At 35.0% G+C, this 12,586-nt stretch overlaps 1 protein-coding gene across 8 annotated transcripts in view; it reads right to left on the bottom strand.

Moving 5' to 3' along the window:
• STAG2 (STAG2 cohesin complex component) overlaps positions 1-12,586 on the bottom strand; it is a 135,891-nt gene that overhangs the window by 35,665 nt on the left and 87,640 nt on the right. For all 8 annotated transcript variants that reach the window (XM_075538135.1, XM_075538132.1, XM_075538134.1 and 5 more), the window contains 9 exons: positions 11,675-11,826; positions 9,742-9,815; positions 8,624-8,747; positions 7,576-7,674; positions 7,402-7,481; positions 3,047-3,154; positions 1,771-1,882; positions 721-838; positions 206-309 (listed from right to left, as the gene is read on the bottom strand). In XM_075538135.1, coding sequence (XP_075394250.1) covers positions 206-309; positions 721-838; positions 1,771-1,882; positions 3,047-3,154; positions 7,402-7,481; positions 7,576-7,674; positions 8,624-8,747; positions 9,742-9,815; positions 11,675-11,826 — 971 coding nt within the window. The remainder of the gene's footprint in view (positions 1-205; positions 310-720; positions 839-1,770; positions 1,883-3,046; positions 3,155-7,401; positions 7,482-7,575; positions 7,675-8,623; positions 8,748-9,741; positions 9,816-11,674; positions 11,827-12,586) is intronic.

Below are 12,586 nucleotides of genomic sequence, written 5' to 3'. Positions count from 1 at the left end.
GAAAAATGAGATCTATGCGGGCAACTTTTAAAATGTCCAAAAAGAAAAGAGGTAAAATTAAAACATAATGGAATCTTTCCAGGAACTTTCTTAAGGACCCTCAAACATGGTTAACAAATTTTTATTCTGTGATTTAAAATAAACTTGTATGAAGGCATTGAAAAGGGGAAAATGCCACTTGTAATACTGAAAAGACACTGCATACCCTTTTTCCTGTGCCCCTTCCCACGGGAGGATGGCATTCAGCTGCTTGTCTAATGGTACACAGCATTATTTCAATGAGTGCACTCTCTTGTCTGTCTGTTAATGCTGGGGGGGAAAAACACAGAGTTAACCTACTTTTTCTCCCTGTATGGCACTTAAAATTATTGCGCAACAGTTACTTCTACATGTGAACAGAGCCTGGAGTAATGTACTACAAATAGCCAAATACTGTATCACAGAAAGGATCGGAACTAGGGAGTGCTTCCTTAAACCCCTCAACATTCCAAATCTAGCCACCATGGTGGTCTACGCATTAGAGCAAAGAAAACGTGCTCAGTTACAAAGTTATAAAATAAAGATGGCTGAGGATAATGACCTCTTTCTACATATTCAGGTTTGTATAAGCAAAATTATATACAGGCTAAGATTTATACCCATTTTTACACTAAAAGGATAAACAAATGGAATGCTATAAGCTGTCTAGGCAACAGAGGTACCATAATTAAACGTCCTTACCTTCCTCTCCACTAAGTGGCTCCTCCAGCAGCAAACTGTTCATACATTCCCAGTCTTTCAGCAGCTCAGTAGCACAGTCCCACATACTATCTACTAGGTATGCTGCATGCTCATGCAACTGAAAGGAAAAAGGGCAATGTGCTCTTAGACAAATGGTACACAAGCCTAACTAACAGCAAAGAATGGTGACATGGTTGGTGTTTGTATCATGTATAAAATTTCAAGTGGGGGGGAAAAAAAAACCGAACATAGAAACAAAAAGGACAAATTTTCTTACCTTGCTTGTATGTGTGTATAGAACTTGTTTGGCATTACAGTAAGACATGTATTACTATAGTTATTAAAAGATTAACATGAACATTATTTTAAGAGATACTGTGCCATTGTGCCTACTAGTGTCAGTAACTACTCAATTTTAAAGTTGACCATGAATTTCCTGTAACAGGGATGATTAGAACGATGGCTAAAATCTACTTAAGAGATGTGGGAATATTTGAAACTCTTTCAGCAATAGAATAAAATATCCTTGATTTGATAATAAGTATTAACATCCATAGGTAAGGTAAAAGCACACCTAATGTGGAAATGCTGGGTTCTGTTCCCTAAGTTCCAACCAATTACTTTAAGATCCTAGTCAGTTTAATATATGGCCAAAAGGGGTAGGGACATAAATGTTGGAAATAAAGAAACTGATTATCTATACTGGCAATAATTAGAAGTTCTTAACAGTGATTAAATGATACACAGTATGAACACCAAAACCAACAACACAAATGTAGGTTTTCAACGTGAGGAAAAAGTAGGAGATATGATGATAAATCCTAAACCACATCTACAACAATGGTAATAACAGACATGTCATCTATTGAGATCTTACAACGATTTGAACTTGTCGATAAAAACAAGGCACTTGAAATTTGTGCGTCTTCATCTGAACAGATATCCATTCTATTTAACATTTACTGTATTATGTGAAAATTTATCTATCATTTTGACCTCTTTTCTAAAATTTTTCGAGTATTAAGTATAAAACCAAAAATATCGACTAACCTCACTTTCCAGGAAGAAAAATACCAATGTCTTAACAAGGTTGGCATTTGGGCCTTGTCTTCCCCGTCTTTTCATCACTCCATCCTCCTCTGGATCTCTGCGGCTGAAGAGTCTATGATCAAAGAAAAGTACATTTATTTATTCAACACAAGTGCTTTCCTAAATAAAAACACTTAAATGCCCAAATTCTCTAAGCAAGTTTAAGAGTTAGGGAAGATGTAAGTATAGGTAGGTGTGTTGTCCAAGATTTTACCACCAGGCACAAAATTACTATAAATCCTTTTCACTTCATATTTCACATTTCCCTTAGCTCAAGGAGTCCTGGTGCTGCAGTCAGTTAAGTGCCAGCTACCCACTGAGCTTACCAATGGCAGCACTAGAACTCCTTCCGAGGAAAAAGATGAGGCGGTCTCAAAGATTAGAACAGAACCTTGTCCTATAACTGTGACTCAGGACAGTGTATATAGTTTAGTTTGGATGCTGAGCCTTACATTCTTTTTTGAATGTTACCACGTTTTACATAACTGTTACCTCTTACAAAAGTGAATAGCCCACATAAACCTATGGGATATACTATTTTCAGTTTAAATCTGAATGTACTATTTTACTTCTTGCACAATTATCATAAAATCTAAACTTTCTGTGAATTTCATGTCTTTGTCATACAAACCCCCAATTTGTATTTTAACCATGAATAGAACTATATTATAAATGTCTTATGTCATTCGTTCTATACTTTTTAACCAAAATATAGTTTATTCTGCATGATTACAAAATGTCCTATAAAGAGCTGTTTCCTTAACATTTGCTGAATATTTTCTGGGATCAATATTTGCACTGCTTGCTATCTGTGATGTTGAAATTCAGGTGCTAAATAACATCATACAAACAGAGTAAAGGATTCATTGGCTTATTAAATCAAACTACACTAAGAGCTTGCAGGAGAAACTAACTTTTCATAAAAGCAAAGCAAAACAGACTAAATACTAAATCTTATCGTACATGCTCTTTTTGGAAGCAGGAGGAAAAAAAGAATGAAAACTTAGTTAGTGGGCAGTATATTAGGCTACACCTTAAGCACCCGCTAGAGAACCAACATTATAATACAGAGATGGCTACCCTCACAGATATAACTCAAATGTCAAAAACATTGGAGGAAATTCTAAGCTTTTAAAGGAATTATAAAATGTGAAAACCGAGCTGTACAATATCACCTAAAAACGATTACTGCTAAAAACTATACTTTAAAAACTGAAAAACAGGAATACAGATTTACTTTTTGTAGAGAAATTCTCCAGCTGCGACTGCTACTGGCCGGTGAGCTGAATAAACCAGATGATAGACATTTTCACAATCTTCTGCAGTAAGAACTTCTTCACTACTCCTTTAAAAAAAGTAGTAGGCATGATTATAATCTAGGCATATAAGAATGTAAAAAGCAATGATCATATAGAAAAATGATAAACTTTCATAGCAAGTCAAACACATGAACAAAACTATTGTTATTATGGGTCAGTAAAAGCTTTACAATAGAAAGTAAATGTCTAGAAAAAAACGATGGCAATATATATACTAATATGTTCTGATACAACTGATGTCTGGATTGTAACAAGACTTGTAAGAGCCGCAATAAAATGATCTTAAATTTTTTTTAAAGCTTAACAATAACAAAAAGCTTACTACTTCAAGATAAAGGGAAGGCAAAATTAGAACAAATACTGAAAGTACACAAATATATGCTAAGAAAAATAAATGAAAATGTGGACAAAATAAACGAAGCCAATGGAGAAAGTGAAACAATGGCACTTTAGGAGCTTAGCGTTAACAATCAAAGAATGCTTCACACTTTCATAATAATGACAGAGAAAACACAGCATTACAACATACTAATGCTCCCAATTATCGCACGCTGATGAAGCGTACTTCACCTCACATTTACTGAACATCATTAAAAGGCAGTGCAAGTAGATTTTCCAAATAATTAAGATTTACGTGTCAAGGAACTTCAATTGCAATCTATCAATAGAAATTTTTACTAAAGCATAGTACTCATTTTCCTATCTTATTTTCAAAGAAGACAGTAAACTAACAAAATTTTTTGTGATGATTCACAGTGATTATTATTAGTCCATCAACCACTGCACCTCAGGGGAAACCTTGTTTGGTTCTTGCCTTGATGGCTGCTTTCTGGGTCCTGGCCCCTGGTAGCCCTTTCATTACTAATTCGCTTTTAAGAATCGCCTATGAAATAAATTTTCTAGGATTTATGCATGTTATGTATACAAATAGGACCACCCTCCGCGGGACAGGCCAAAGAACAGTCCGTGTTTAGTTGGGCATATCAGGAGCTTTAGGATTTCTGATCAACTCACTCAGACTTCAAGAAGTCCATGAAAATACTATCTATCTGCCAGGAAAAAACTAGTGGGTTTACAATTCAGGTTTTGAATTTGGATTTAAGTAATTCTGTATGTATTACAAAGGAGGCAGGTGCTATAATGAGTCACAATTGAGCTGCTGGCCGAACACAAGGCCCACAATTCCCAGCTACCAGCTACTCCTAAAGAGAAAGGTGAGGCTACCTACTTCTGTAAAGATTGATGGTCTAGGCAAACTCACAAAAACCATTCTCCTCCGTTACACGGGGACACTGAGTCAGATGTGACTCAATATCAATGTACCACTGGAACTCTGGTGGCTCTGTCAGGTAAGCAATGGCCTGCTAACCACAAGGTGAATGTGTCAAAGCCAACAGTTACTCCACAGAAGTAATAGAAAGCTGTCTGTTCCTGTAAAGGGTTTACAAAGTCTAGGGAATGCTCCATAATCACTGAGTTCCAATCAACTAATTGACAGTGGGTTAGGGTTGTAGTGGGTTACATGTAACAATGCGTCTCCCCCCCGCCCCGGCTTTCTAATGAAAAAATGTAGGTAGGATTAATGTACTGTAAATCTGCAAAAGAACATTAAATTCAAGGTTCCTAACAAGTTTTAATGAATCAACGAAATGATGTCTATTGCCCTTCATACAATTTTAAGATATCAACAGTTGATTATAAAGTAGACCAGGAGAATCTTTAAAATTATATTAGTATACGTGTTGGGTAGGGAGCTGATTTACACTGTAAGCCTTCAGATTCAGAATAAAAAATCTTTTGTTTTTATAAGAACATACACATGGAGGGACTTCAAAAGCTCATGTAAACATGGAATTAAGATGATTGGATTTGACTAAAAAATATTTTCGAATGCTCCTGGGGTCAGTATTATTTTCTTACCTTGGCAATGTTCCTACCTCTTCAAAGCATTTGTTTCTCATGCTTGTAATCTGGGGCCACTTAAAATAAGGGGTAAATGCAGTGACAGTCGATAGACGGCTAAGGGAGTTCTCCGAACTGCTCCAGTACTGCTGTAATAACTGCAAGGTGTACATGGAGGTAGCAACTGGGCTGGCTCACAGACCTTACAAAATCAGTGGATTCTTCCTCAAATGATAACACCGAGGTTGTTTCCAAAATTCTGCTATTATAAGAAATGGTGGGTCGCAGAAACTGCACCAGACAATATAAGCATTTAAGAGTTTGATATTTTTTCCTCAAAAGATTATGCTGATTTATATTCTCATCAATTTAGAGTATTAACCAATTGTTTCCAATGTTTGCCAAGAATATGTGCTTGTAACCCAAAAGGGAAATGCCATTTTAATATACATGTCACAATGTAGGTATGGTTAGCATATTCTCATGATTAATTTATTGTTCAGATCTACCAATAATCTGGTTCATAATTTTTGACTATTTTCACATTGCTTTCTGGTCTTGCTGATTTGCAGAAATTATCTCTTTCATTCTAATATTTTATGTGCTTTGTTCGTTTTTTGCAATATTCATGAAATTCTACTTTGTATAAACATTTTTATCTGTACTTTTTGCTTTGACATATTAATACCATTTAATTATGCTTATACAGTTGGGTCAACAATGCATTTGGTCACAAGGTACTTTGACCATTGTGATGGGAGAGCCCAGACAAACAAGATGGTTGGAAGAATATAAACGTTGGCTTAAAAATCAGCTTCAGTAAAGGCATCTCCTTCCCAAAAATTACTTTATATTTAAAATATATTATTGAGGTATAATTAACGTCATACAACTCACAATCATATCATATCAAGAAATGTACAGTCATCACAAGTAACTTCTGGAACATTTTCTTCTTTCTTTTATCCATTCCTGCTAACTCTCCCCGCCCCCAACCACCCCTTCCATGCGCACAGAAAACTGTTCATCCATAGTTGCTATCTTCATAAATCCACCCTTAACTTTGTAATACCAGAAATAATAAAAAGCAAAAACAAATATCGCAGGACACTCTTCTTGATGCTATGCACAGAAAATCCTTGTTTAATCATATTCCATATGAAATTCCAATTTTAAATCTTCACAAGGTTACATCTATGGCACAATCTTATACTTTCTTTTTAATATTTAATGTCTTCTTCTTGACAATTTGGAAATTATTTGTTAAAAGTAATGAATGAAATAGCTATCCAAATTTATTTTCCCCTGAAACTGAATCTAGTTGTTACATCTGGCAAGTAGGCAATGCCATTCTCACATTATATTCCAGCATGCACATCTGGAAGGAGCTCTGGTAGTTTAACAGGTTGGGGAGCTAACTGCAAGGTCAGCAACTTTTAACTACTTGGGACAAGGAGGAAGCGATGTACTCCTGTAGGACTTAGAGCCTTGGAAAATCACAGGGGCAGTTCTATCCTATCTTACAGGGTCACTAAGAGTCAAAATTAGTCACTAAGTCAAAATCAATTCGGTAGCGAGCTTTTGTGAACCAGAGTGTTTCTGTTTTTAATCTGTTCAACTTCTCTCATTATCTACTCATGTCCAATGCCAAAATTTCAAGATTGCTATAGCTTTACAGTATGACTTTGAAACTATATTGAAAAATACTAATAAAAAATAAAAACTATATTGGAGTACTACACGTTCATTATTTGAGAGTTCTGCTGACCTATCCTAAGTGAGCTTTCCAAAGTAAAAAGGCCTCTACTTATTAAAGTCTTCTTTTATAACTATCACATTTTATTATTAAATTGTTTTATTTGTGAAAGACTTCTCCGATTTTTTCATATGATTTAGAAAGAGGGAAATGTTGATGTGAAGAACCCCAGCTCATGGTAAAGAAGTCGAACAAGATATTTAATTGGGGGTGCACCATATTAACACAGCAGGACAAATTTTAAAATTGGGTAATTGAAATTCTGTGAAAAATATGATGAAGTCTTAGGAAATGCACACACTGTACCAGTGTCAGAAAATATAAATAGCACATTTTAAAAAACAGTGCTTAACTTTCTTTCAAATGCATCTAAATGAATGTAAAACTAATAAGAAACCACCCCCCAAATAGCATTCCTAACTTGTTATAAAATTTTACTGAACCGTTCAACTTTCTTGCATTTTCTCAATTTTGAAAAAAAATTTAAGATTCAAGCTGAATATTCCGTAATTTAAGATACTAAATAAGTTTGATTCAAATCAATTTTAACGTAGTACTCTCATTCATCACTGAGATGTATACACATTAATAATATGCAACAAATATATAACTTACTGTAAAACAAGAGTGAGTAATTTTATTGCTTGTACTGCAACATCATATTCTTTGTCTAGAGTCATAGACACAATTCTATCCTAGGGACACAAAAATAAAATAGGTTTAGGGGGAAGGCAAAGCAAAAAAAAACCAATGGTTTTAACAGTTTCAAATGCCAAAAAGAGGACTAACCTTGAACCGACTGGTAAAAAGCTCCAGTTTGGAATTAAGCTCTTTGTTATAATAAAGCCCTTGTAGAGCGGTAAGACATTTGAGTCTTACCTCACCTTGCTAAATAAAGGAAGAAAATACATTAAAATCATTTGGCTATTCAAGGTGTATACAATATTCTCCTTTAAAATCTTAACTGTGATCTACATGACAGCAGTTCTTCAGAACCCAACATCTTTAAGCAACAATAGGAATCAGGATATGTACAGCAGACTACCACATTTGGCACAGCTATTTCTATTGGGTAAAGATTAGTAACTGTCTTTGAAAATCTGTTCCAAGAAAAGCTACTGTGAAAAGATGTAGTACTTCATGGGCAGCTCAGAGACATAAAGCAAGGCACATCATTTTTGGGGTTTCATAGTTATTTTTACACTATATACTATACTTTACTACTGTGCAAAAGCATTCTGAGAATTTTTTTTAACATTGTGAGAATTAACAAAGTGAACACGTGCTATTGAAAAAATGGTACCAGAGACATTTCAGTGGGGGGTTGGTAATCTGCATAGTGCAATAAAATGAGACACACCTGTCTATGTCACAATAAATGTTGTTACCAAAAATAATTATTTGGAAGGAATGTAAACAAAGAACTGCAAGATTTAGAGAGAGGCAGGCTAGAAGAAAAGCAGTGTCTGGTGGGAAGGAGGGCGGTACAGACGAGGCCAATCATAGTTTAGCATATGCCTAAGATAACTGGCTCTCAAAATTGAGCAAATATCTTTAAGAATAACAGTATAGTAAGGGCTCATCTTACTCTAAGTAATATCTCACTCACTACCACCAAATAAACGATGCAGGAAAAAAATGTTAGAATCAGTGGCCTAGATTCTGAAAGTATAGAGGATGTCAAGTTTTAACAGAGTGCATGGAATAGTATGAAAAACACAATTTTGCAGGAATGTGAACCCCCGAAAGGTCTACATGCTGATAATTCCTTATGGAAAAGAGCTACATACAGCCAAGGCAACATGCACAGACAAGTAGGCGGTGGCACAAATCTTACCTTATCGTGCATAGTCCAACCAACATATTTTAAATAACTGTCATTAAGAAAGGCATCACTATACATTTTCATCCAAATACCAATCTCTTCAATGCAAATAGCTCTGATTTCTGCTATTGCATCGCTGAATGAAGAAAGGAAATATTACACATATTAAAATCACCACACGACTTACAATCGATGGAAAAGAACTATTTCACAGCTACTCTGAGCATGCCTTAAAAATTAAAAAATCAGAACTGAATATGGTCCCTGAACTCCCAAGATCTTATAAGCTTGAAGTTCACAAAGCATAATGCTCATTACATAAACATTTAAAATTAAACAAAACTACAAATAAAACCCCACTGCCACCTTCAAAACCATGCCCTAACCCAGGCGTGCACACACCTCCTGCATATGGCATATAGTGTTCAGAAGACAATGGGAACACTACTCTTGAATCGAGCATAATTTTCAAGGCAAGATTTAGTTACATATAACCTTGAGGGCAATCTCAGATGGGACTTCAATGTCAGAGTAAATTATTTTAAATTCATCCTGTAGGTACTAGTGAGTCATTAAAAGTTTTGTAGCAGAGGAATAGCACAATCAAAGGGTGTTGTAAGAAAAGCTGCAATCATTTATAGGCAGAAGACAGTGAACTAAAGGACTGGTTACAATAGAAATGAAAAAGTAAGAATGGACACGAGACGTTACAAAAGTATGAAGCTGATTAGATAAAAAGGGTCCCAGCCTCTGGTTGAAAAATATTAGACTCAGAAAAATGCTACTAACATTCAAAGAATAGGTTACATTGTACACAGTAGTAAAGTGGCCTATTTTTTCTTCCGTGAGTCAGACGTAGGGAAGAGAAAAAAAATCTTACTTTAGCTCAATATTCCCTGTAATATGGGAAATGGAAGCACAAAGGGCAGGAGGCAGTGTTCCCCTTTTCAGATGGAGACCATCAAACTGACAACAGTTAAATAACTTGCCCAGAGTCTCAGTCAGTGGCAGACCTTAGAATCTAAGAGGGATCTAATTCTAAAACTCTTTATTGTCACAACAATTAAGCGTGCAGACTAACTTAGTATAGTGCTAGGCTAACGAGGGCTGGGAGTGGGGATAAGCCTTACCGATATCTATGTACAAACACTCCTTTAAATATTGCATTCATCATGTTTTCTATTTCATCTTGATTTTCTTGGAGCTGAAAACAGTAACACACGATTTCATTTCAATTATACAAAAGATTTAGCTAAAGAACATCAAGAAGCAAATGTGGTTTATCAAGTGTTTAGGTGATCACAGCTAATTTTGATCATACTAGACAACAGTAACCACACAGAAAATTAACAGCTGTTGTGTATCAAGCAGATCAAGTTCCCTTGATACCTGAAATATCTGATTTGGCTTTTACTGAGCAGCTTAATTTTTCCTAACGCTCAAAAGATCACATTTTTAAAGAACTGTTATACTCTGTTCTTTCTATAAATATCATATAGCATATATGCTTGTTTAAAAAGCCAAGCAATGTTTCATTATCTAAATATTTATAGTTTACTTAAATTAGTGCCTATTCAAAGAACAAAAATGAGTAGAATAAAATAGAGAGGTAAATAATTTTTGCCCAAATAGTTTTGAGATGGATCTAAACATTTCAACTTTTAACTTACTTACCTGCTCTCATATATTTCCAATTCAGAACTAATAAAAATATTTTAAATATTATCTAAGAAAAAACAGCTTTGCCAGTTCCAAATAATGCTAAACAGGGCTATCCTTTTTACAGTCAATAAACACAAAACCCAAACTCACTGCCATCGAATTTATTCTGACTCGTAAGAACACTATAAGACAGAGAGAATGAAAGGTATCAGTTTGAGACTGTAACTCCTGGTCTCTCCTGCAGAGCTAGACGTTGCTTTTGAACTCCTGACCAATGAAAGGCATGAGCGGCCCATCATGTAACAACCATTAATTCCAGGAATCCTATTCTTATAGCCATCAGGACAAATAAGTTTGTCAAAGGTAAAAGCTTCATTTTAATACTGTGTACCTTTGAAACTGTAACCGTAATTAGAAGTACTGTTAGTCAGATTTATATACAAATTTTCATGTCAAATAATTCTTTGTCCTCTTGATAACCTGCAAGGTCATGATTTGGAAAACTACGGCAAGGTGTCCATTCAGCAAATGAATCCTATGATGAAGTTTTTCAAGTACATAAGGGACTGAAGTACTAATTCTTCGTTCCAATATAAATGAGAATCATGCATAATTATATGAAATTAGGCATGAGAAAAATATGGGCAAGGAGATTTCTGGAACTTTTCTTCAAACCAGGTATTTGTTTGTTTCAAAGTTTTCAAAAGGTCAGAGAGAAAAATGACAGTGCTCAAAACTTGAATAAGCATGTTATGAATTACCATGCAAATTTTGCACTTGACTGTACAAACTAATTTTTTAATAAAATATCAAGCCTTGCCTACTACACATAAAAACAGCATGCTATAACCAGACTGTAAAATGTTACCAGTAAGTCAGGAATTTCAATGACAAGTATGTGTAACGCAACAAGAAAATTTCAATATTTAGTGTATAATACGTAAATATTTTTCTCAAAAGTTTAATTTGGCAGTGCTGACTATAGTTTATATATATCAGATAACTTACACTCTTTCAGTCATTTCACCCAATATTTTGTTTTACCAGAGTAAAAAAACTGAGTGAGTTGGTTAAGACAAATTTTCATAATAGAAATGAATAATGCTAAGGCTTTAAGAACTTAACAGGGCACAGGGGCGTCCAGCTCAAACTACACTTCCAACCTCCATACTCAAAGGTAGAACAGGCTTTCAAAAAGCTGTGGCAAGGGGCAAATACAGCAGAATTTTTACATGAAGCCCCTCTATTACTAGCATGAATTTTCAACAAAAGCTTTCAAGTGAGACACCCACTCCCACAAGAAATTATTAATGCTGCAAATAGTTTTATCAGAAGTACAAAGTAGTGACAGAACCAGAGGATCGTACATTAATAGTGAAAACATTCGCTATGCAAGCGTACCTCTTTCCGCTTCTGTAACAAGAGTTCTAGCCGCTCATTGGCTCGTTTCCCAATCATTTTATTCCGCTCTGCCTCATATTGTCTTTGTGTATTATCCATATTAATGCTAAGATTTAGTGCCACATTCACCAAAGCTGTCATCAGCTTCATAGCTATGTTCAAGAGGGTAAAATGTTGAATAAATTAGTCTAACAGAAGCAAAGTTTTACAATTAAAAAACAAATTACAAGAAATTAAAAACATCAAGATGGGCGGTTCTGCTACTAACAGAAGGGAAAAATACAGCTGCTACAAACAGCAATAATATAACAAAACAGTAACTAATGTGCACTGGCTACTTACCATTGCCAGGTACCTGTGTGAGTAAGCTTCATGTATTACCTCTTAATCCTCACATCTGTCCCTCTATCATTCACGAGGAAGCTGAAGGTCAGGGAGATTAGGGAACTCATCTCACATTATACAGTCAGTAGTTTACCAGGATTACAAACCAGGTAATTCGACCCCAAGCTTCATGTCCAAATCCCACTATGCTTTAAATGACCCTACAATTATCTTCCTCTTGAGTCCATGACTCACCTTTTAAGTTAATTAATATAGCAATCATTTTACCATCTTGATAAGCATGATTATTTAATATCAAATTTTGCTGTTTAAAAATTTTACAGAATTTCCTCAGTATTTGCTTTCTTTTAATTTTTAGTCCTGGAGTAGTTCAAATGGTTTATAGATCTGCTACTAGCAGAAAGATTTTGGGTTCAAATATACCAAGAAGCACCCAGAAGAAAGGCCTAGCAAATCTGGATACCTCATAGCCACTAAGACACTATAGCGTTCTAGGTTGTACAAGTTATTCAGGATTTGTAGTCAACATTTTGGTAACTACCAATGATAAATATTTTAAAGACAGTA

The sequence above is a fragment of the Tenrec ecaudatus genome, chromosome X (genome assembly GCF_050624435.1).
Source record: "Tenrec ecaudatus isolate mTenEca1 chromosome X, mTenEca1.hap1, whole genome shotgun sequence".
Taxonomy (NCBI): domain Eukaryota; kingdom Metazoa; phylum Chordata; class Mammalia; order Afrosoricida; family Tenrecidae; genus Tenrec; species Tenrec ecaudatus.
Note: the sequence above shows the minus strand (reverse complement) of the source record. Positions and strands in the feature narration are given on the sequence as shown.